This window comes from Electrophorus electricus, chromosome 6 (assembly GCF_013358815.1).
Source record: "Electrophorus electricus isolate fEleEle1 chromosome 6, fEleEle1.pri, whole genome shotgun sequence".
In the NCBI taxonomy this organism is placed as follows: domain Eukaryota; kingdom Metazoa; phylum Chordata; class Actinopteri; order Gymnotiformes; family Gymnotidae; genus Electrophorus; species Electrophorus electricus.
This window is the reverse complement of record NC_049540.1, coordinates 10245799-10269877: the sequence shown is the minus strand read 5'-3', so window position 1 is coordinate 10269877 and position 24079 is coordinate 10245799. Positions and strand designations below refer to the sequence as shown.

General features: G+C 44.5%; 1 protein-coding gene across 1 annotated transcript; it reads right to left on the bottom strand.

Moving 5' to 3' along the window:
- Positions 1-356: 356 nt before the first annotated feature.
- On the bottom strand, positions 357-13594 carry LOC113586858 (transmembrane protein 47-like). The gene is made up of 3 exons (XM_027025243.2): positions 13295-13594; positions 7750-7890; positions 357-1559 (listed from the first exon to the last, which is right to left on the bottom strand). Exons 1-3 carry the CDS (start codon positions 13488-13490, stop codon positions 1378-1380), a joined length of 519 nt encoding a protein of 172 aa, XP_026881044.1. The 5' UTR covers positions 13491-13594; the 3' UTR covers positions 357-1377.
- Between the last annotated feature and the right edge of the window lie 10485 nt (positions 13595-24079).

Below are 24079 nucleotides of genomic sequence, written 5' to 3'. Positions count from 1 at the left end.
GTTCTAAGGGTGACAGATGGGACTCTGCAATACTTCTACCTGTGTTCTAGAAATACTAGAATATATTTATTTATATGGCATTGCTAGTTTTAGCAGTGCACTATTTTTGTACAGCCATAGTTCAGACATTCTGTCGCTCCTGTGCTGTGTAATGGCTATATTGTTGTTATACTGACTATGTACTATTGTTGTTTTGGGGTAGCTTTAAATAAAGGTTTTTGGTTTGCTTTGTAGCTCGCCTGTGGGTGGCATCCATATAGTATGTGGGATCCTTTTTTGTTATGTGTGGTTTTGTGAGCAGTTACTAAATCAGTTAAAATATATAAAAAGATTTTCTAAAAAGAAAACAATATATGTTCATTTGACAGTACCATTTATTGACTTTAAATGAAGAAAGAGTCAGAGTCACATATGCTGTAAAGCAATAGTACAGAAAGTGTCACCTCCTCACTAAATCCAGCCACAGTTTCAAAAACTGCAAATTATCAAAGAATGTAACATAAAATATATACCTCAAATTCAATTATACATAATGCTTGGACAATATATAAAGATATTAGCAAGATGATATGCTCTCCATCATAATGCAACACAAGAAATATACAAAATAGTATATGTGTCTTTAAAAAGAAACCAATCCCTTGGGATACTGGTTAACTTTAAGGTTCTCATTCCTTGTCTTCTCTCGACTGGAAATCCAGGGAATATGCCGCTGAAAAGGTCTGCGGTCACAGAGAGAGAAGGAGTGGCACACCTCAGTCTCCCAAAATAGCCACAGGGCCCACATGGAGAATTGTGGGAGTTGTGGTCCATTTCACATTTCACACAGCTGTTCCTCATACTTTATCTCTCCTATACTAGCTGGTAGGCCTAAACCTAAACTTTCACTCTGTATTTAACAGAGTTGCCAGAATTGCATGCTTAAGTGTGTGTGAATATGTATGTGCTTGTGTGTGTGTGTGTGTGTGAGCGTGCATGTATCTGCATGCCTGCATGTGTGTATGTGTGTGGATATGTCTTCAGACATATGCATTTGACCTTTTATAAGGACAACTATTCGTAAGTGTGAAAAATGAGTGTACAGTTGTGCAAACCTGCGTACTTTTCATGATGTCTGATATGTCTGTGTGTGTGTAGTGTAGTATAGATATATGGACTATATCTAGGCTCTATGTCTTGGAAACAAATGCCCCAAACTGTGTCCTACTCTTGCATAAACATGTGGTATACAGCACTGAAACTTCATCAGAACTCTTCTATTTAAACCTGTGCAAGTAAATGTGAGATATACAGTGGCCAGTCCTAACCTGTCAGTGTGTGTGCATGTGCATGCATCTGTTTGGGCATGTAGGTGTGTTTATGCGTGTAGGTGATGCCTCAATACATGCCATCCTCATACATGTCTGTTCGGAGGCACAGGAGTATCCCCCCTCCCAACATAAAGATGGTAGCTCCCCAGCCCAGCCCATACCCCCAGTTAAACTCATGGTATGTCTGAAGCATCTTGCCATCAATGAATTTGATTGGGTAGAGCACCAGAGCACAGGCCTGGAGAACCACTGCGGAGAGAGAGAGAGAGAGAGAGAGAGAGAGAGAGAGAGAGAGAGAGACAGACAGACAGAGATGGAGAGAGAAACAAATACAATAGTCAAATATATATTGATTTACATTATATAAAAACCAAATTTTATAGGAATACTTAATGTAGTGTAAATAAGGAATAGAGGTGTGTCTACATATATTGTCAACAGAATATATTGTGAACCAGAATGTGCCTGGGACAGCAAGAGATAAGGTCAACTAGAACACCCGTCATACTGCCATGAGAAACAGCAGCATAAACTAACTGGATCAACTGCAAAATGTCCTTCAATTTATCACATAAAAAGCACCTTCAAATTAGACGAGGCAAGGTCAAGCTCAGTGATTCATCTTCGTTGAAGCAATTCAGGAGAAGAAGGAAATTAAATGTGGTAAATTGAAGAAACTTTCCAACTTTTCATTTTTAACCCGTGAGATCCGAGGCCCGCTCCTCTTCAGTCACACGAGCTGTCGCCATGCTAATCTGGGGCTAAAGGAAGAGGATTCTCTGTTCTAGCGTGTACTGATAGGCTAACTCAGTCACGGTCATGCCTGTGTGAGCCTGCAGGTTCTTGTACAGTGGCATGCTCTGAATAATGGGAACACAGCTGTGTGTGTGTGTGTGTGTGTGTGTGTGTGTGTGTGTGTGTGTGTGTGTGTGTAGAAAGCCACTGGGGGGAAACTGGAGTAATGAATCAGTGGGGGGTGAGGGGACACCACTGACACACACACACACACACACACACATCCACCCACACACACACACACACACACACACACACACCCCCAGGGGCCTCCCTCACACTCTCTGCCCTTCTCAATCAGACATAAACAGCTGCTCACTACTGCGCATTACAAACACCCTTTTCCTTCTCTGTCTTCTTCCTCACTACTTTCATTTATTTCACTATATACGTGCAATGCTCATAAGCAACAGACTGCATTTAACTGCTGCCCAGAGTTTACCACACGATCCATATTCATGCAGTGAGAAGCAGATGTCTATAACCGTAAACAGCACACACATCACATAAAACATTCCCATTCCATGAATAGATGATATGGACCAACAAACACAACCCAGTGAACCCAGTGTGCCCAGTGCCACTGTCACAGTTAGTGATAGATCCTCACATCTGCCCTGCTAGAACCAGCTGTCTGGATCCTGTTATGACATCATAGTGGTATCCACAAAATCTAAACGGTTGTCATGAGACCATCAGGAGGGTTCGAAAGGGTGCACGGCCAAACTTTTGAACCAGCACAAATACAACTGTTTCAAATCTTAATTGCTTGAGCACGAGGAGTTGAGTTTATTTGATTAGCCTAACTGTTGGATCAAATGCAGTTTGGCTGCCTTCCTGGTGTGGTGTGAAAAGACTTCGTTTCCTGTCCCTCATCGCCCCCCACCACGCCTGTATTTAACTTTATTGAACTCAATTGATCATTGACCTTCAGAATTCATAACATCCCAAAGGTGCACAATTGAATCACAATCACAGCCATGTTGTGCAGAAGTCCAAGCAGAGTTGATTTCCTCAGACTAGTCAAGAAACACTCTAGTCTGCTGACACCATTCTGCCTCCATCTCCAACAATCTGCTTCCATCACCAGCATTTTTCCTCCATCTTCAGCATCCTGCTAATGTAGTTAGTTTCTACAACAGCAACACAGGCTCTGGAATAAAGGGGAAGTTAAGACAATGAACCAGGCACCAGGAACTACTGGATGTGGCCTGTGGGAAGTGAAATCCTTTACGTCAAGAGCATCAAAAATAAGTCTACAGAAATCATGTCTGCACCCTCTCGTCCAGCACGCTGCCATGTCTCAGCCCCTAACTGAAGATCTTAAAAAGACGCTTCTGAAACATTCTCTCTCCCAAGGCACCCGAGGCATTTTGCTGCACATGGCTGTCACCTCTCCCGTTGGCATTTTAGGAATAATTAGACAGATCAGCCTGTACGCTGGTCTGTAAGCGAATGGACTGTGTTGCACCCTCTGTCCTATCCTGCACCAGGTCTGCCTGTTGTCCAGGTTTCTGTGCTTGTGCGTGGCTGTAGTTTAGCGGGTGTGTACCCACATACAAGTACCGACTCAGAACACTACCAAGCTTGTTGCGTGACAGTAAAGAAGCAAGAATGTTACAGGTTTCAAATCTTCGTATGAACTCTTTTTGGGAAACACAGTTCTGCACTGGTTTGGGGGATCTAAGTGCTGCAGAGTAAACTACGAGCATCTGTGTATGATATGATGAACCAAAGCAGACACAGATGGACTCCTTAACTGGCTGAGATTGGTTAATTTAAAATTCAGTCAATTATCTCAGCTAAGAGAATGAATATCGTTCCATTATAACAAAGAGAGAGAAAGAGAGAGAGAGAGAGAGAGAGAGAGAGAGAGAGAGATCAGTATCAGGTTTATTCCTGTGAAGTCATTCAAAGGCAGGTTATTACAGCTGAACCAGGGAAACTATATTAAAGATGGACCTTAAACCTGCTTTCTGAAACAATGCCTGGAATGCAGAATGTGGTGACATCACTGTTGTGGAATGGATGCTCCCCACTCCCCCATCATCATCATACATTGTTCCTATAGCAGAAACACAGCCCCCCAGCCCGACACATCCGGCCAGGTGCAGGACCGGAAGTTCTTAACATAGTCGCCGCAGTTCCACTGTAACCACAAGTCCGTTCAGTAGCAAAAGCATTTATGCCAAATTGGTGGAATTCATTCCACCTGAAATGAATTACCGTGACTTGTGCCACTGAAAATGACTACTTCAGTTAAGTTGAAGATGCAACTTTTTTAAAATATGATGACATTCAGAGAATAGCTGTGTAGGTTTTATGATGAAGTTTGGTTCACCATGCTGTGACTTCACCACTGCCAGTGGGCTGTCAGAGTGTAACAGTTAAGAGACGCCATGGCAACAGAAACAACAGCGCAGAGAAACCCATTTAAGAAAAAGTAATACATGTATTTGGATGAGTCTGGTTCAATCTTTTCCACCCTGAACGTGTGCGTGTGTCTGCCTTGGGCTTCAGTGAATGCAGAGAGGCAGCATGGGATGTACCAATGTTTATGGGGACAGTGGTACACAAAATGTGTGTGCGCACACGTGCGTGCACGCGCGTATGTGTGTGTGTGTGTGTGTGTGTGTGTGTGTGCTCGTGCTAGAGAAAGAGTGAGTCATTGTTGCAGTGATGTGTATGTGTGTGTGAGAGAGACTGAATGTGTGTGATGTTCCTGAGTCACTGAGTGAATAAGTAATGCTTGTTCTTACCAAGGCCTTGACGATGACCTTTTTGTGAATGTCTGTGTGTGTAGTTGAGGGTTTATGACAAAAACAACAAGCTTTTAGCGCTGCAAGAGATCACAGCTCAATAAGGTAGACAGAGCTGCCCTTTATCCAGACAGTGCTGTCTTTCTCTCTCTTTCCCTCTTTACTTGCTACCACTATAAGGGGGCCTTTATCTGCATGTGGCTTAAGAGTAATTATAGCAAGAGGGGGGAAAACAACTAGCTACACCCACACCCACTTATGCTCACACACACACACACACACACGCTCACACACACACTTATGCTCACACACACACACACACGCTCACACACACACACACACACACACACACTTATGCTCACACACACACACACACACACACACACACACACACACACCCACTTATGCTCACACACACACACACACACACACACACCCACACGCCCACTTATGCTCACACACACACACGCCCACTTATGCTCACACACACACGCCCACTTATGCTCACACACACACACACACACGCCCACTTATGCTCTCACACACACACACACACACACACACACACACACACACACACACATACACCACCATATTGCAACACAGCATTTAAGAGCTGCTGTAGTAGTTTGGAACCAATTTCAGATAGCCAGTAAAAGATGTTGCATTAGCTTCCATTGCTCCCTCTCTTTCTGCCCCTCAGACACACATGCACCCCCCCCACACACACACCCCACACACCCACACTCACCGCCCCCCCACAGGCTTCATTTTCAATTCTAAAGCAACTGCTCTTTTCTGCTACCCTTTTATGGCTGTGTTTATGCTTGTCCTAAAACTTAACATAAATCAGAGCAAAGATGGAGAGATCAAGAAAGAGGGATAGAGAGGGATGGAGAGAGAGAAAGAGAGAGGTGGACAAAATTAACTGAGGTCAGCTGGGTACGATAAAGGAATGAGTGAAACACACTTTCTTTCTTGGTTTCACACACACGCCCTCTAATTTGCACAAACACAGCCAAACAAATTCTACTAGCAGCAGTTGTGAGCAGTGCAGGGAAATACTGGAGCTCCTAATGGAAAAAGGAAAACAACAACAACAACAACAACAACAACAAAACGCAGTTTGGACACACTGTTACAAACACGCCAGCCATCTCAGAAGCACACTATACAGCACTGACCATTTCAACCCCCTCTGGGGAGAGAGGGAGAGAGAGAGAGAGAGAGAGAGAGAGAGAGAGAGAGAGAGAGAGAGAGAGAGAGAGAGAGAGAGATAGAAAAGGTGTTTGAACTTCAGTTTCCTTTATACCCATTTTAGGAGTTAAGGAAACATCCATCAATCTAGCCAGCTTTCCAAACTTCTGTGGTTTTTTTTTTTGACTGAGTTCAGTTTAAAACAAAGTAGGGGATTTCATCTCTGTGAGTGAACTACACAAGTAGAAGCAGGCCTTATGTAATGCTGTTTTTTGGTGGCAAAATGCAGTGGGTTCACCGATCTGGGATCATCAGGAAGACGAGGAAGCCTGTGCTCTGCTGCTTAAAGCAGTGACTGTACTGACCTATGTTCAGCCCAGGCAGTGGACCACTGCAGCCCGTTGTGAATCAACAAAAGGAAGTTCTAGAACAATAGGCTGTGTGATTCCTGACACAAACATTCCTGACAGCATAAACACACATGCGTGCACACATGCATGTACTTGAGACAAATACACTCAAGGGAAACAAGTTCCTAACAGCACAAGCAAATGTGCGCACAAGCATACACATAAACAAATGCGTGCACATGCTTACAGATACTACACATTTTACCTGCACTTCACACACACACACACACACACACACACACACACACACACACTTGCTGGTGTGGGTTTGAAGGTTTCACTGTAGCTGGGGCTCTCTTTCAGACAGCATTTGTTTTAGCAGTTAATTTGGTGCCAAGGGACAAAAGGTCTGAGGCTGATCAGAGAGGGAGGCACTCTTCACCTCTTCACCTCTTCACCTCGCCGGCTGCACGGAGCTGTCGGAGCTGAGTGCTCATAAAAGCCTAATTGTGACACAGAAATGCTGCAATGTCTCTCTACAGCAAGAGAGCTCTGACCCAAGCAATTAATGAGGGGAAGTAGAGGAGAAGACTGGAGTCAGGAATAGGGTGTTTTGGGGGGGTTGCTGGTCAGGAGGAAATGCATTCCTCAACTCATTAGTAAGACTGTGGGTAAGCTCTGTGGTTTGCCTTGGCACACTGTTTAGAGAGAGAAAGAGAGAGCGAGAGAGAAGGAGGGAACAGAGAGAGAGAGAGAGAGAGAGAGAGAGAGAAAGAAAAGGGTGAAGCTTCTACTTCAGAGCCGCAGCTCATGCTCTTGGCCTTCCTCTGATCTCCCAGCAGCCTCTCTGAGCTCTCATCTCCGTCCTCAGTGCTGTAATCAAAACGTCTGCTCCCATTTAGGAACACACAGGCAGACTGGCAATGATAGACAGACAGAGAGAGAGAGAGAGAGAGAGAGAACTAGCATACTGGAGTGACTGGATGCCATGATTAATGAGCTGTGAATTAATTAGCATGGCCCTTAAGCAAGCACCCTGAACAGGATGGCCTCCGTGTCCACACACGCTGCCTCGGCCTGTGTTTACACACAGCAACTCAGCAACTGCTAGCCACCAGTCTCAACCACCATCGCCACCTCATCCTTCCGAAGGCTTTAAATTCTATACCCATTTGTAATGTTGAAATGGCTGGGAGCAGCACATGTAGAGCTGTAACGGTGGAGACATGTCAGTTCCCAAATGGCTACTCTGAGGGTTGAGAGAGGGTGCTTAGGTGTGAAGCCGGCCACGCTTAGCCTTCTGTTACTGAGTGAGTGTGTGGGTGGGTGTCTGCTTACCTGCTGTGAAGAGGAACACTGCCACTGTGCGATAGTGTTTCCTGTGTGTGCCCCTGCACAGGGAGATCAGAGCGACAAGAAATGCCAGCAAAGTCACTGACGCTCCAGCTAGCAGCAACACCAGTGTGGCTATCTGCCAATCTGAGAGAGAGAGAGAGAGAGAGAGAGAGACACACACATAGAGAGAGAGAGAGAGAGAGAGAGAGAGGTGTCAATAGTATAACATTTAAGATTTAAAACAATTGTATTTTCATATTACACTGACACATAATGACTAATTTCCAAACCCCTATAGCTTTCGTTCAAAAATGTTCTCAAGTATCTACTTAGGGGTGAACTGGTAAGTTGAATGGTAACTGAATGGTAATTGTGTTGTTCTCTATACCACTGAACCATGGTTCCAGTGGCCCCTGGAAAAAAACAGACCAAAAGGGGCAGGTGATGTGTGCTGATGAAGGACCTCTGTCCAAAACGCCCCATTTGTCTGGAACCACTATATACTTCATTACAGTTTTGACCTGCAATATCTTTAGTGCAACATCTCTCTCTCTCTCTCTACCCCTATCTATCTATCTATCTATCTATCTATCTATCTATCTATCTATCTATCTATCTATCTATCTATCTATCTATCTATATTTATTTAAAAAAAATTTCATATAAATTCAGGAGTATTTATAGTATAAACATATATTAAAAAACACCCAGCAACCAAGTCACTAATGGAAGAGGTCAATACATGTTGGCACAACCTACACTGGGTACAGGAATCCAGTGCAGTCACTCAACTGCCTACTAGAGTACAATAGTGGTTACAGGAGTGGTGGATCACAACTTTCAACTGACTGTATCATGTTCGGTACAACTTCAGAATAGGTGCACTTAATAAAGTGACTACTCTGTATACTATATGCAGGCTTCCACTATCATGTTAACTTAATATAGCTTTTCTTACTCTTTGATTTTGATTTGAAAAAAAAACAAAAACCTCACTGTGGTTTTAGGAGGCGGTTTAACTTAAGGCTTATTCAACCAGCAAAAAGACTTTGATAGTTTAGCTACATGCTGTCAGACTTACCATCATCCCCTAAGGGCGCACAAACATTGACTCAAATTTCTTAAGTTGTAACATCATTAACAGTAGACCCAGGCAATTGAAATGCTGAGACATTAGACTTGGTCATTGTTTCAGCACTTGAATACAGGTTCAGGAGGGAATGAATGTATGCCCAGCATTTTGAGACAGCAGAATGGCTACTGTGGCCTTTAAAGGTGGCGAATCAAAGCAGTTCTGCACCTATAAATATTAATGAGGTTAACAGCGGATAAAACCACCCATCCTAATTCATTTGCATAATGTTAACTGGCCCTGTTGGTTTACATTAGGACAAAACCAGCACCAAACTTCCTCTTAAACATGAGAGGTGCAGATGCAAACAGTATGCGGCAAAATGTAAGAGCATAAACTCTTATGAGACAGATCTCAGTTAAGAACTTTTAAAATGCTTCACATTAGAGACTTGACGCAGTAGTGTGGTCACTTCCCTTTGTCTCAAATAATTGACTCCCAGATCCAACCCATATTCGGAGTTTGAAGATTCATTTGAATATGTGCCTTAATTTTTTTACAGTAAAAAGGCAACCAGATGCAGTTTGAGCCTAAATGTATAATACAGATTATTTTAAGATTATAAATATAATGCACACATACATGCATGTCATTTAGTAGAAAGTATTATTTTTATTTCCAAAGTGTCATTAATTGGTTGGCCTGTTTTTGTGTTTGTCTCACTAGTAGAAACTTCCACAGCATTGCCATCAAAACAAGTCCAAACTGCTCCAAATTTGAACCTTACTAACTGCAAAAGGCAAAGTGTTGCGTGTGCAGCAGAATCCTTGAAAGACCTGGGTAGTTCTGCTTCCCCAGAGACTTCATCAGCATAAGCCCACCATTCTCTCCTGTAGCATGCGGCTTTCGTCACGAATCTCCCCCGAGCGCAGCGCGAGGTCAGGCAAACCTCACGTGATGCTGCGTCAGGAGGAGATGAACGCACGCGCTACCCACTCTGAACACGTCTTATGGCGTGCGATGCTGCTCGCGTTCCCCCCCCTTTCCTTCCAATTGTTTTCCCTTTTCACACTCTTCCCCCATTCCATCATCTCAACGTGCTCCTGCTGGCTTTGCCCAACAGAGGGAGAGAAAAGATGTGATTTGTTAATTAACTCCAAGTCTCGTTCCCTCCATTTCTCCTCCCACAGCTTCTCGCTTTCTCTCTCGCTTTTCCTCCCTTGTCAACCTCTCTCTCCCTCTCTCCTTCTCTTTCTCTACTCTCTTCTGCTTCTTTCTCTCCTCCTCCGGGGATCTGTGGCTTAATGAGCTGAATCAAACGGGAGAGAGAGAGGGGGAGAACATATCTTTACCCACAGCAACAGAGGCACCGCCAGTCACGCCAGCTAGTCAAGCGCTCAGTGTGTGTGTGTTGGGTCATTCCCAGAAGATCACAGGGGATCAATCTTGTCGATAATTCATCGAGTTTGTCACTCAAAACAGAGAGAACGGCTGAGAAAGACAGATGATAGAGGAGAGCTTTGAACGGTATAAAGCTTTGAACCTGGCCCAGAGGATTAAGGATTAAAGTCAGCACTTCAGTACTTCAGAATACATATTCAGTATATGTGAGTTAAACCTCCATTCAGCAAACACTGTGTCTGTGTCAACTGCTGCAGGATTGAAGGCTTCCATTCCACAAGTTGCGCTGCTGCTTTGAAGAGTGTGGTTGCTGTGTGGTTGCTGTGTGGTTACCGTGCGGTTACCGTGGCATGTGTTAGCCGGTGCTGATACCGCTTGGCCTTTGAAGGACCCTTCGTGACCGACACGTTACGAGGACTGAGAATGCTGCTTGATTGTAATGGCTGTAAAGTCTCTCCCACAATGGCCGGTTCACTGCATTCTGAATAAAGTCCCCACAAACGGGAACTTCGGCATTCCGCACCGGCAATGGAGCCAGGAGTGCAGGGGCACTACTGACGTATCATACTGGCTCAGCTAGATGTAGCAGGATCAACGATGCACTTCGTGGAGTGTTTTTACATGCACTATTCTATATTTGTGAACAAAAGGATGCATTTTTTTTACACACACACACACACACACACACACACAAACCACACTGTAGCGCACTCCTGCGACTACGTTCCTAAAGGCTTAAGAGAACATAACTAAAAGCTGTAATTCCATGTGCAGCTAATCCTACTGAAGCTGTAAAATGTACTTGTCAAGAACTCCTCATTAGTTGCTGTGGGGGCTCTGGGGTTCAACAAATGGTTTTGCCCGAAAAGGATCATTCTGTGTCTGTGGTGACTGAAACTTAAGCAACTTCAAATACTGTTGTTTTTTTTTGTTGTTGTTGTTGTTTTGTTTTTTTTAACTTGACTTCATTTTTGCAGGGCTGTTTCTGCTTGTGGAGCTTCTCTCTTAATTATCCGTGTCCAAACTGGACTCGAGGATAAGTAAAGAAATCTTCAGAACTCAGAGCACTGACTTACTCAAGCCTGTTCACATAGGTTATGCATATTTCAGGCAGTTTGGAGATACACACAGCAGCTGACAGCTGGAAAGCGCAGTATAGTTCTGCAAACTATGAGTTCTGTTACACCATGTTGGAATATATTTACAAATGCCACAAAATAAATATACAAAATCAAATCTCCAGTTATTCATTACTGGGTCAGAATGAGTCTAATTCAACTCTGTGGGAGTGAAATTAACTGGAGGACAAGTGAGACTCCAGAGCTAAAGTAGGACACAGATGACCTCATGAGCTCAATCAAAGACAAGGAGACAAAAGGGTGAACAGGTGTCCTCAATAGAGATTCTCTTTCATACGGGCAGCAAACTGGTGTTTGTGTGTATTTGTATATTTACTGTTCTTGGCCAAATTTAACATCAATCTTAGAATGAGCATAGTCTGCACGCTGAATGTGTGTGTTTGTGTTTAGTGAGGGAGTGAGTGAGTGTGCCCTACAGCGATCGTTTAAGGTAGACTGGGAGTGGGAGAGAGACACACACACTCATGGAATTTGCCACATTTCCCCATAGAAATGTCTCCAGGGAGACACATACACACACACACACACACACACACACACACACACACACACACACACACACTTGCAGCATCTCCAGCCAGCAGGGAGGCAGCTTCATTATCATCAGTAGCTGTGAGTGACTGTTCAGAGATTTACATCTTTTGCATCTTCACCAAGAGGGAGAAGAGAGAGAGAGAGAGAGAGAGAGAGCCAACCACTGAGCTGTATAAGGCAAAAGGGATCCCACTGCACAGCATGATTAGACACATCTTTGACTTTCTTTTGGTCTGTAGTTACGAGTTTGTTTTTGTTTTTTTTCCCTTTTTCAGTCTGTTTTATCGCACCCAGATGAGTGATTCCCTTCACGCAACTTTTATTTTGCACAAGAACACTTTTGTATATTCTGACTCATTTAGCAAAGTAAATGATAATCACGGCCAAGCGACGACAAATGGCACGAAAGCAAAGCTACAGGCAAGAGTTCATGCGACGGAACACGCCCAGCACCAAACAATGCGCGCGCGGGTCAAAGCGAGCCTCGCAGATGGCGCTTCACGGCACGTCAACTAATCGCTCATCAATACCAGGCCCGAGAGAAGGAGGAACTTTCACAGCGAGTGCAATTACCAAACTGAGACAATTCGGCCTATCGGGAAAGGGAGTGGGTTGAACGGTGTAACCGATACGGCGTTGTAATGTGGAGCTTAAGAATATCCTAAGAACGAAGACACTGGAATGGGAGTTCACTTAAACTGAGGAATTCGCCGGATTCCACCTGCAGTCGAGTAATCCTTTGTGAGAGAGACACGCACAGTTGTGGGGGGTTTGGGCGGGTGTAACAATAGTCCATTGTTTGATCCAGTCATCGTGCACACGGAAAATCCTAAATTCCACGCGCTTCACTTCGACGGCTGTTATACGCGAAAGTTGGATCCGGATGGATCTGCGTATACAAGTAACCAGTTGTCAAAACAGAACTGCAAATCGGCGCTTTTTCCCGGCCGCTGTCACTTTATCTTACGTGTTCGAAATTCACGTGCAGCAAGTAAACAAAGGTCAGCGTAACATTTTGAGGTTTGGGGTAAACATCATGTCCGTGTGTACACCTGAATCGCCTGGATAACACTGATATTATTTATATATCTGATCAGTACAAATAATGTCCATATTTTGATAACGCTTCATTTCATAACATCCATTTTTTTTATCTCGCTGTGCAATTCTTCAAGGTACATTATTTACAAGGTATTAATCTGCAGGAAACCTGTAAGGAAAGTCATGTTCAAGTTTTGTCGAGCATAGCGCAAATATCGACAAAAAGGGTTCACACACAAAGTTTTCAATCGATATACTGATGTAATTAAATATCGCATCGACGTAAGATGCACCAGTCCTTCCTTGGACCCAAAACGGTACGTTTTCCAAGAACAATCCTTACAAACGTAAGGACGCTTACCAGATTTAAGGGTGGAGATGCACTTCCAGTCGGCTTCGATCTCTCTACAAGACTCCCATAGGGACAAAGCGTAGCCCTCCGCTGTCACCCAGGCGGGACTTACGAGGGCCACAACGTCCAGACAAAGTGCAAGGAACACGCAAAGCAGAGCGATGAGTTTGAACGGTCGGAACACGTACACCTCGTTGACGGACATTTTCTTATAGCAAGCTGTCGGCGGTGCTCTCAGCAACGAAACTTCGGTGTGGACTGGGGAGTTCAGCTGCGCACGCCGACAGTACTTTAAATGTGCGCGTGTGAGCGCACTGCGCACAAAAGAGTCCGCGCGCCATCCAATGGCCAGGTGAACATTAGCCTACATAGAAAAACACCGCTGTTGAATGCATCTCCTTATAGTCACACGAGGAATTCGGTAGAAGTGCAAGTCACTTGAGCAAGGGTTAATGTTTCTCTTTCCATAAATTCAAAAGTTGGCGTGTCAGTATTTTTACCACGCTGAGGCGTTATTATTTTAGCCTAGTTATTTGCATTGACATTACTAGGACACACCGGGAACAACTTGAGTAAGGTGTCGGGCACACAGACACACACAGACACACACACACACACACACACACACACACACACACACACACACACACACACACACACACACACACACACACACAGAGTCTCCTGAACACTGAAAACTTTCCTTATACCTGAGACATATCTAGCTGATCACATAACATCAAAATGGCATGCGTTTTCCCAGTCACTTTTATGAATTAAGTTTAGTTATGGTGCAGAGAAAAAGAAAGACTAATAATATATTAAAATATAACACCACTAACATCATCTAATATATAAAATATATAAATATATAAAATATAACACCTCTAACATCAACAACACTAACAACTAGCTTCTAATTTTTATTTTTTTAAAAAGGGTCAGTAAATGTCTGCTGCTTTAAGATTTGTTGGGAAGGAAAATTTCACACTCTTGATATAGACGCACGGCCATGTTATTCAAGGCCCATTCAAATGAAGACATCACAAAGAGAGAAGGAGGGCGAGGAAAAGCTTTTCAAGGGTTTAAGAGCAGAAGCACTGATGAATTTTTAAAGCAAAGACAATGAGTTCAAGCTGTAAGAGCACCAGCTGTGACACACACACACACACACACACACACACAAAGAGAGCGCTGCTACACACAGCTGTATGCACATCTCTCATTCTACCATTACCCAGCTCTCTCTCGCCTGCCTGTGTTTGTCTGTGTCGGTGTCAGCTGTTGCCTTATGTTGCCTGTTTTACTTGTTTTCTAAAGTGCCAAGCACGTTTCCTCTGATAAATCATCAAGCAGTCTTTATTAAAACACAGACATCTCTTATTGGAGTGCCAAAGCTTTACAAGAAACAGTCAACGTGTGTGCGCGTGTGTGTGTGCGCGTGCGTGCGAGCGCGTGTAAAACTTGTGCTACTGTGCTAGCACGGTTAACAGAGGTAGAGTAGATTGCAACCGCGACGAACTGCTTGGCTCTGTTGTACAGTCTCTCTCCCTGCTGCTATTTTCTGCCCGCGGTGTTGCTGTTGTTGGTCTCATGCGCAATGCCTTCCAATGTATAATGTGACACGTCAGTCGCACTTTTTGACAGCTGGTGAACACAATGCACAAGTCTGCATTGCTACATAAATATTTAACTTATATGTTCTCTCTCCCGCCACTGTTATTTAGGACAGCAATTGGATGTTACCGCTATTTAAGTCAAAAAGCTATCATCCAATCATGTTTTCTAACACAAGTCAGTTAGCCTACGCGATTAACACGGTGCATGCGTCACTTACAGTGCTTTAAAATAATGTCTACACATGCTTCTTCATATACAACTCGACTCACTTTCGAATCGATAAAATGCCCCGTTATTGACGGAGGCTCTACACGTCCGCTTCTAATAATGCACATTCCCTGAGCGAGCGCGATATTAAAAAGCCTTCCACAGCAGGAGAATACGCAGGGTGAGGGCGAGCAAGGCTGATGTACGATCGCCATCTCCCTCTCCCCCGCATTCCTCCTATATGACTCGTTGTCTGCGCGGCGCGTGACGTGCGCAGGGCGAGACGCCGAGCTGTGGTCTCGCCACGCGCGCAGCACAGAACGATGAGCTAACAAAGAAGCCGCCAGTTGTGAGGAGAAGCGTTTTCTCCTGGAGGCCCTGACCCATTAGGAAAGAGAACCATTACTTTACCGCACCGGTCTTTCCGTTCCACACCTCTGTCTCCGCTGTAAATATGAAGCATTTGATGCGTTTGGCCACAAATTGGGACTTGTAGAAGTCCAGAAACTGGACTTGCGCAGAACGAAGTGTGGAGGATGGACAGAGTTTGGCGCCTGAAAGACTGATATAAGTAACACGGAAAACTCACAAAAACTCGGTTTTACAGTGCTTGCTAACTTCAGCCATACTTGGCCATCAAGAGTCCACCCCCTCTCCTCAGTCCCATACCCTCAAACCGAACCTCTCCGTACACCCGAATCCCCTGGATAACACGCAAGATAAGCACTTAGTCTTCCTCTCTACGTGCTGAGTGGGCAAGGAAAATAATTGACAGGCAGGGAGGGCCGTCTTCGTGTAGAGATGTTTCCTGATTGGTTAAAGCACCGGTTATTGTTGGATTTATAAGTTAATGAGTTCAGCGCCAGAAGACGTGTGACAGTTCTCAGGATGCGAACTCGGCTCAGTTAGTGTTAAAAAAAAGAGGGTTAGATGAGCTTTAAAGTAACGAAGCAAAGCTGTGTGCCTAGAAGAGACATGATCTGTCAAGATGAGCCACTGGTGATAGATTACTTAAAGTGAACCTCAGACAGAACCTGTGTGGCATTTTTATTACCTACAGCAAATATAGGGGGGTTGAGGTACTGAGGCGGCTTTACTTATAGTACATTTCCACACACAGATCCAAACCTCCCCTCAGGCCTACGGAAGCCATTATCCACTTTCACGTTGAATAATATTCTCGCTATGTTTAAGTTTAAGGCATGCTGAAGGTAATGAGAAGGTGAATGCAAAATGATTTATTGAAATCTGCAGCAAACAGCAATATGTACTTACATTTGGACGAACGTTTTTGAATCCAGTTATATATTTAATCGATTTTAACGGTTTGTTGTTGGAAACCAAGCGGGCTATTATGAAAGTCTGTCAACATTTAATGGAAATAGGAAATTATTTCCTAATTCGTGTCATAGAATATCTTTATTTACCGTTTAGAGCTCATATAGATGGCTGGAAACAGCATCACGGGGGCTCGTGTTTAACCAACCCCGCGCTGTGTAATGCGCTTGGTTGGGGGCTGGGAGAGATTGGAAGACATTGTACGGTAGATGAAGAGACATTAACGAGCTTGCGATATCCCAAACAAGCAAGGCCATCGCTGTTTTATTCAACTGACCGGCTCGTGCCTCACCTTCACGAATTGTTGGACATTAGGCTATGAGGCATCGGGAAATGCTGGGCACAGAAATGCGCGAACTCGTTTGGATATCTAAGAATTAGTATCAAATTAAAAGACGTTTATTGGGCGAAAGTGGTTCGTTACTAAGAAAGACACGAAGCATGCGCTGCCGCTCGCTGGCGTGACAAAGAGCGCGGTGTCTCGGATGCGTGCAAGCGACAGTCGCACGCATAACCTCCGGTAAGATACTCTTCCATTAAGGGCGTCGCAAATGGACCCACGGGAAGACTGTCCGACAGCTCAAAGTTCTTTGTTGACGTATAAGATTTCGAAGGGAACCGCATGGTTTTCGGAGAGGCGAGAACGAGCGACTGAGTGATGTGCAATATCCTTCGCCGTTGTTTCTAGTGGATTTGAATGAGTGCAATTGCTGCGCGTTGGTTTCAGCATGATAGACGAGCGCATCATATGGAGGAACTTCGTCACGCCAACACCTGATGGTTTTACGGGACCCGTCCTAAATGGATCAACCGAGGAGCCTGTTTGGACCACCGTAGCGCAAATAGGGCGTCCGGACCCCAAGTTACCAAGTTTATCCACGTATCTAGGGCTGTTCGTCTGCCTGCTGCTGTTTCTCCTCGCATTGGTGATTGTGATGCTGTACCGAATGAAACACACCATCGCCCCGTTACCGTCAGACGTGGAGAGCGCGGGACACGCGGAAATGTTCCCAGAGGTGGAGTTGCGCGCAGTCTAATTTGGAACGTGCACTTCCTCCATCTTTTTTTTCTGTATGTTTGTTTGATGTTTTATTCTCTTTTCACGCCTGCTTGAAGCCATTGGTAGATGACAAAGGCTTACAGTCTCTTTTAAAGTTTTACACCGCTGAGATGAATGATTGCAATCGATCTGATGTTACAATCGCTGGAAGGACATGGATGGTGAAAATGACTCTAATCCGAAATAACCATTACTTTGTTGTACAAGCTGCTAATATTTCTTAGTTATCACGTTTTAGATGTATTTATTTTTATTGCCTTTTCAGAGCTGGGGCGTTTCTTCGCTAATATTAATACCGTGGGTTATTCTGCAAAGTTTTAGAAAGATATTGGCACATAATATTAATAGTTCTGTTTTACATTCTGTTGCTGAAAGATATTCATTTTAATCTGTGTTTTAATGTGTGAATTCTCACAGATGAACCGCGTATGTTTGGATCTGGCATCTGCAGGCAGGCAGCCCTTCCATATGTCCTCAAGCCACCTTACTGATTTTACTGATCTTAAGAACACATCCCCTCAAAATAACTCCTGGCTCACCGGGTTTATTACAAACAGAAAAGCCATTCATTACCCGAATCTTAATTTAAAGTAAGAGGACCTTATAAATGAGAAGTAGCAGCGTTAGTGTTGGGCAGTGTTGGGTTGGGCAGCAAAATATCCATCAGTTGAAAATAAAATCAGCATAAAACAGACAAAGAGGATTTGATGCTGTGTGGTGCTGTATTTACGCTGATTGATGCGTGCATGTGAGTCAAGTCTGTTAATTAAATGGTCAAAGTGTTCTGCAGCACACAACCTCGGTGTAGAAGATTAACAGGCCATTTCATGCCCTGCCCTTCCGGCCACCCGGCCCATTCACTGATCCCAGAGCAGATTTCTTTATTCAATTGTGATAGACGAGATTTTCAGCTGGAAAATGCTGATCCTAGATCGGTGCGAAAGGTTCTGTCATGTTGGTACAGGTGATGCACCGTGTTGTTAGAGTTCTCACGTGTGCTGTCTTGCTATCACACAGCCACCAGTCCCGGGACCCCACACGGCTGAAGCATATTTTCGCTGTCATGCGTTTTTATTTATTTTTTTTTTTTTGTTACACAATTTGAAAATGTCAGTTGTTATTTACACTGTGGGATCATTTTGTCTGCATTACATTTTGTCTGCATTACTTGGAGTAAACTTTTGGAGTGAAATAGAACAGGTCAAAATTACAAATTTTTTCTCTTCTCATATAAAGTCTCTGCTTTTGAAGCTATATGGGGTTGTCTTATGTCATCGGTTGCACGTTGCCTCTCTAACCGACATGCGGCCAGGGTCAGGGGGCAGTAGCGGAAGCCCTGAACCCAGGTCAGTGCAGTTCCTCTCTGCGTGTGAGTACACTGAGGAAGCCCTGAACCCAGATCAGTGCAGTTCCTCTCTGCACGTGAGAACACAGCCACACAGCTGTACCATCCTTAAGTGGCCTCCATTTTCTCATGTCCTAATCAAATGCTTAATTAAGACAAGGACCGGATGAATATTCAAACGTGCACATCGCTGGAAGAGCGGTCAGTGAGTGCTCTTCCAGGAGATAAGTGCCGAGCTCTGAATGGAGCGACCCACAAACCCTCCCCACCGCTCCTCCAGAACCACAGAGCTAATTGATGAAGATTGGGATTTGGTGTTTTGCAGATCTCTCTCTCTCTCTCTCTCTCTCTCTCTCTCTCTCTCTCTCTCTCTCTCTTTCTCTTGCTCTCTCGCTCTCTCTAGTGTATATGCTCTGTTCTTTTGGTTTGCTGTGTCACTTATCTCTATCCCTCAGTGTGCATGTTTGGCTAGATTGTTTTGGCATTGTTTCCTCAAGTATTGCTCATGCACTGGTAGATCCTTGAGCTGAAGAAGTGCTGAGAAAAAGAAAGAAAGGCAGGGGAGAGACGTGTGTGTGTGTGTGTGTGTGTGTGTGTGCGAGAGATAGAAAAACAGAAGACTGAGAGAGGCAGATAAAGGGAGAAGCAGAGAGGTGAAGTGTGAGTGAGGGAGGTGAGCTTACTTCAGTTCTGATGCTGTGGGAGGGTGGGAGAGTGTCTCTTAAAGGTTACATTACCATGGTAGTGTTCACAGTGTGACTGGAAATATGACAACATAAGCACAAAACACTCCTACACACACACACACACACACACACACACACACACACACACACACGCGCACTCACACACACACACACACGTACACACACACACACACACGCACTCACACACACACGTACACACACACACACGTGCACGCACACACACACACACACACACACACACACACACACACACACACAATGACTGATGACTCCTTCAGCTTTTCATAATTCATTGTTAGTTGTGTCTGAAGGCATAAGTTATGTTTTTTCACACTGTATTTGTCATATTAATTTCCATTTTCATTAAAACTCTGGTGGTTTGTCTTACAAAATGTCCCACATTGTTTGAATAGTCTGAGGTATCTGCAATATGTAATCTGGAATGTACTGAACATGGTCTGAACAAGGTTTATAAGATGAATGTAATTATATATATATTTTCCATTATTTTCTGCCATTATCTTCGAAACTATGAGATCGTTTTATAGAGCTTCTAGTTTGTTGCAGCATTTTACCATATTCTGTGTTTATGTCTCATGTTTGGTTTGTACAATAGCATGAGTTAGAAATTTGTTGTGCCAGCTCCAGTTTAGAATCATAGTTTATAAAATACTTACTTTTCTCATACCGTCATGCGTTTTGGTGTTTATTATACAACTACAGTCCCATGTGGCTCTTTGGACTTTCTGTAGTGTTCACTATTACAGGGTTTGAATTTTTTTGAAGTGGATGTCTATTAAAATCTGTGACATGAGTGAGTGTCTTGGAGGGTCATAACACAATGTTTGGCAGTTATCCTAATTATTGCTCTGAACACACCTGATTCAACTCATCAGCTAATCAGTACATCCCCCAATAACTGAATGAGTTGTAACAGAGTGGGGCGAACACTAAACTCTGCAGTGTCTCAGTTTGATGCTTCTGGTGTAAGATATTATACACCAGTCGGCATGTGTTAAAACACGGGTCATGACGCGGTTATTTCTTGCACACTGAGGCCCTGTGTTGACACTGCTCCCTGCACAATTAAACACACTCTCAGGTCCCACCTATAGATGTCACTGCCTAATCCTCTTAGGTCACCTGTTTTTTGTTTTTTTTTCTCGAGAAGCCGAGGGACGAACCCTCTCTCATTCTTCCTCCTCCTCCGCTTCATCCTTGTTCCCTAGCTCTTCTTTCGCTCATTGCCTGCGGCTGTGTGCCAGAATTGCTACTTTCACACCCTCCTAATGAGTGTTGCAGTCCGGGGCTCCAGGGCACTAGCTTTTATTGCCCTCCGACGGAAGACGAGATCGATAACAAACAGTGCTGGCCTTCTTTTTGAACGTTTCCCCTGAGGCTTGTCAGGCGTCGTTGAAACGTTCCCGTGGCATTTGGACACGCTGCACGCGGACCGTGGCTGATGGGATGGAGATGGGCCTCTGATACATCTCTCCGTCTTGCCCCCTGGCACTCAGCAGTCAGACAGAATGCTCATCACTGGTAGGTAGGGAGAATCTCACAGGAGTCATTAAAAAAGAAAGGCCACATCAATCGATCTTCAAACTCCAGTTCATGTTAGAATCTATTGCTCTTCCTGAAACTAAATGCAGATAGCAAAATGTGTGTGTGTGTGTGTGTGTGTGTGATTTAGATTTGAGTCGAAATCTTTATGACTTGAAGCTTAACATTGGTGGAATATAAACAGATTTGTGTGTCAATTTGAACACCTTTGATTCTAACTGAATGTGAGCAAGGACGCTCTGTACAGATATTAAAGGATTCATTCATCTGTTCATTCATTCACTCATTCATTACTTTTCTGGAGAGGGCTAGGTTTTGTTGGCTAGCTATGCAAGTGTGTGTATGTAGGTTAAAAAAAAGGCCTGCGTGATCGAGTATGAAAGACTTTATATGGCAGTCTCTCAACCCTGTGGGCCCATCAGTCTTAACAGCTGTAGGGAAACCTAATGGAGTTAGCGCTCATGCCAGATCCTCCCTGCTGGCCAATGCAGGAAAGCTGCAGTAGTCAAAGAAAATCCAGGGCCATCTGCAGCACAGGCTGAACTCGGCTTCTGAGAGGCGCCGTGGCAACAGTGACAGCAGTTGTCAATGTGTAGCCGTGGACCAGAGTAGCAGCAGAACTCTGTGAGATAACCGTGCTCGTTGGTGCAAATGGAATGTGATACAGGCATGAGCATCAATAACAGGTTAATTTTCAAAGTCAAAGTCATATTGTCATTCCTTCTCACCACAGATGTGTTGAGCAGGGAAGGAAATCCACAGAAATCCAGCCACAAAGTGGTTTACTGGCGCACTGTCTGTCGTTTTATTGGACGGTTTATGTGTAACCTTTTAGATGGTCTTTACTAGACTGTTGTGATGGTAAACAATAAGTGGCAGCGTGTCAGTGCAGCTGCTGGCTGGACACGGCAGCTAGCAACTCGTCGGACTGCTTGGAACCTCACTGGTGTGCTTGGACTGGCATTTTTTTGCATAGCTAAACAACAACAACAAAACTTTATTCATTCTGTACTGTTAGTTTGCTATCTGGGCTCATCCAGAGGAGGATAGGATCCCTTTCAGAGATTTGGTTTCTCTAAATGTTTCTTACTCTGTACATGTTTTTCTTGCCGCTGTTGTCTTGACTTACTCACTAGGTGCCTGGACCCAGATTCTCTGTAAAGCTGATTTCTGTTAGCCTGTTTGGTGACAACATCTGTCACATTTGACTTGAACATGTCCTTCATCGTAATTCTGTCTCAAGGTCTCGAAAATTTCACGGTTGCCTACACTGTGTCTCAAATCATATACCGCGCACTATCCTTTGCTTTTGAGACAAAGTAGTGGCAGACTCCTTTACATAGCAAAAGAGACGTGACTACTAGCTAGATCACTGAGTCAAACATCGGTTCCCTTCAGCAACTTGATTCGTATTGTATTTGAATGTGACATTATTGGTGTATATAATGACTTCATAATGTTTTACTGACAAATGTTCATGCCAACTTTTGCCACCTAAGCGGACTTGCAAGTTTGCTTGCCTTAATAACATGAGGTTCTGCATAGAAGTTTAATTTGGGACTGTGTTACACTAGAAAAACACTAGATTAAAAAAAAAGTACTAGATAAAGAAGTACATAGTGTATACTGTGTTATTTGAGGCACAGACTAGGCCCTTGGGGAATTCTTGAGCCCTTCACGAGCTGAGGCAGGTGTTAGAGCAGAGGGCTAAGGGTCGGCTAAGGCTCCCCGAGCAGCTTAGTGTTTCCCTTGCCCTCCAGCTCGGCTCCAGCCCTCAGCTCATCACTCCGCACGGCAGCAGTGGGATCAGATGAAACCTTCTGCCGTTCATCTCCCCGCTGACCTGCTGCACGGGGGGACGAGGGATGCTGCGCTGCCTCCTCCCATGACGAGGGTTTCGCTCTCAAAGTGCGGCTGAACGGTTTTGCTCTACTTCACACGCACAGTCAGTAACCACCGCAAAGCCCACCGCAATGGCGCACCTCTGGCATGACACGTCAGTTTATTCCTAGCCCTTTCGTGCCGGTGGGTAACACCGAAGAAAACACGGGCCTCTTCATTGGTAGGCTCAATCCCCCCAGCAGCGGCCTGGGAAACTTTTATGATCAGTAAGAACAGGCGGGACCCTGATCCCACGAAGGTGGATGCTTTAGCAACAGAGGCCCCGAGCTAGCTGAGACTCCTCTCTCAATCTCCATAACACACTGCGCCAGAATCCCACACGTCTCAGTGGCGGAAACGACGCTGATCCTGGGCCTGTTTTTCTTTCCTCGCATTGACATGCGAATGTAGTTAATGTGGGCAGGAGAGACCCAGGGCTCCTCCGCGAGGTTTGACACCAGCCGGGCAACAGCGCCAGGGAACCTGGCACTGAAAGCCGCACAGTCGCTTCGGGAGGAGTTAAAAATATCCCCGGTGCTGAAGCGGCTGGCAGCGGGAGGCATGTGACAGGAACGACGGAAGCTGCGAAGATGAGAGGAGAGGGGGATGAGAGACGAGGCAGGGAGAGGGAGTGCTTGGCAGGTGAGTTTGGTTCACTCAGAGGACCAAGAACAGAAGGCATTAGAAGTCTCTGGGAAGTGGATTTAGTGTTCACTGCCAGGATGATTCGTAGGCCATTTCAGAGGGGGCGATTACTCTGGCTTGTCAAGTGCTACCTTTGCTGTCTTAGAATGATAAAAATGTCGCATCCCTTATTTCAGCATCCTCCTTTTAATCGTGGATTGACATGGATGTCCTGTGAAGATGAGAGAGCTTTTTGGCACTGAATTGCCTTTGTGCAGGTGGAGAAAGGTGTGCTTTAATCAGACTTGTGTTTTATGCTTGAGGATTGTCAAGGTCAGACTAGATTATGCTTGATAATGATCAGATAAATCAGGCAGATATAACTATATCTTACATCCCAGAAAAGTCCAATAAAAGACACCAAACCTAACTATTATTTCTACATAGAT

Excerpts from the sequence above, each read along its gene's own strand:
- LOC113586858 (XM_027025243.2), bottom strand. The coding sequence starts at position 13,490 with ATGTCCGTCAACGAGGTGTACGTGTTCCGACCGTTCAAACTCATCGCT. Across the intron at positions 7,891-13,294 it reads CATCTCCACCCTTAAATCTG|ATTGGCAGATAGCCACACTG; the intron begins GTAAGCGTCCTT and ends TCTCTCTCTCAG. Across the intron at positions 1,560-7,749 it reads AGTGTTCCTCTTCACAGCAG|TGGTTCTCCAGGCCTGTGCT; the intron begins GTAAGCAGACAC and ends CTCTCTCCGCAG.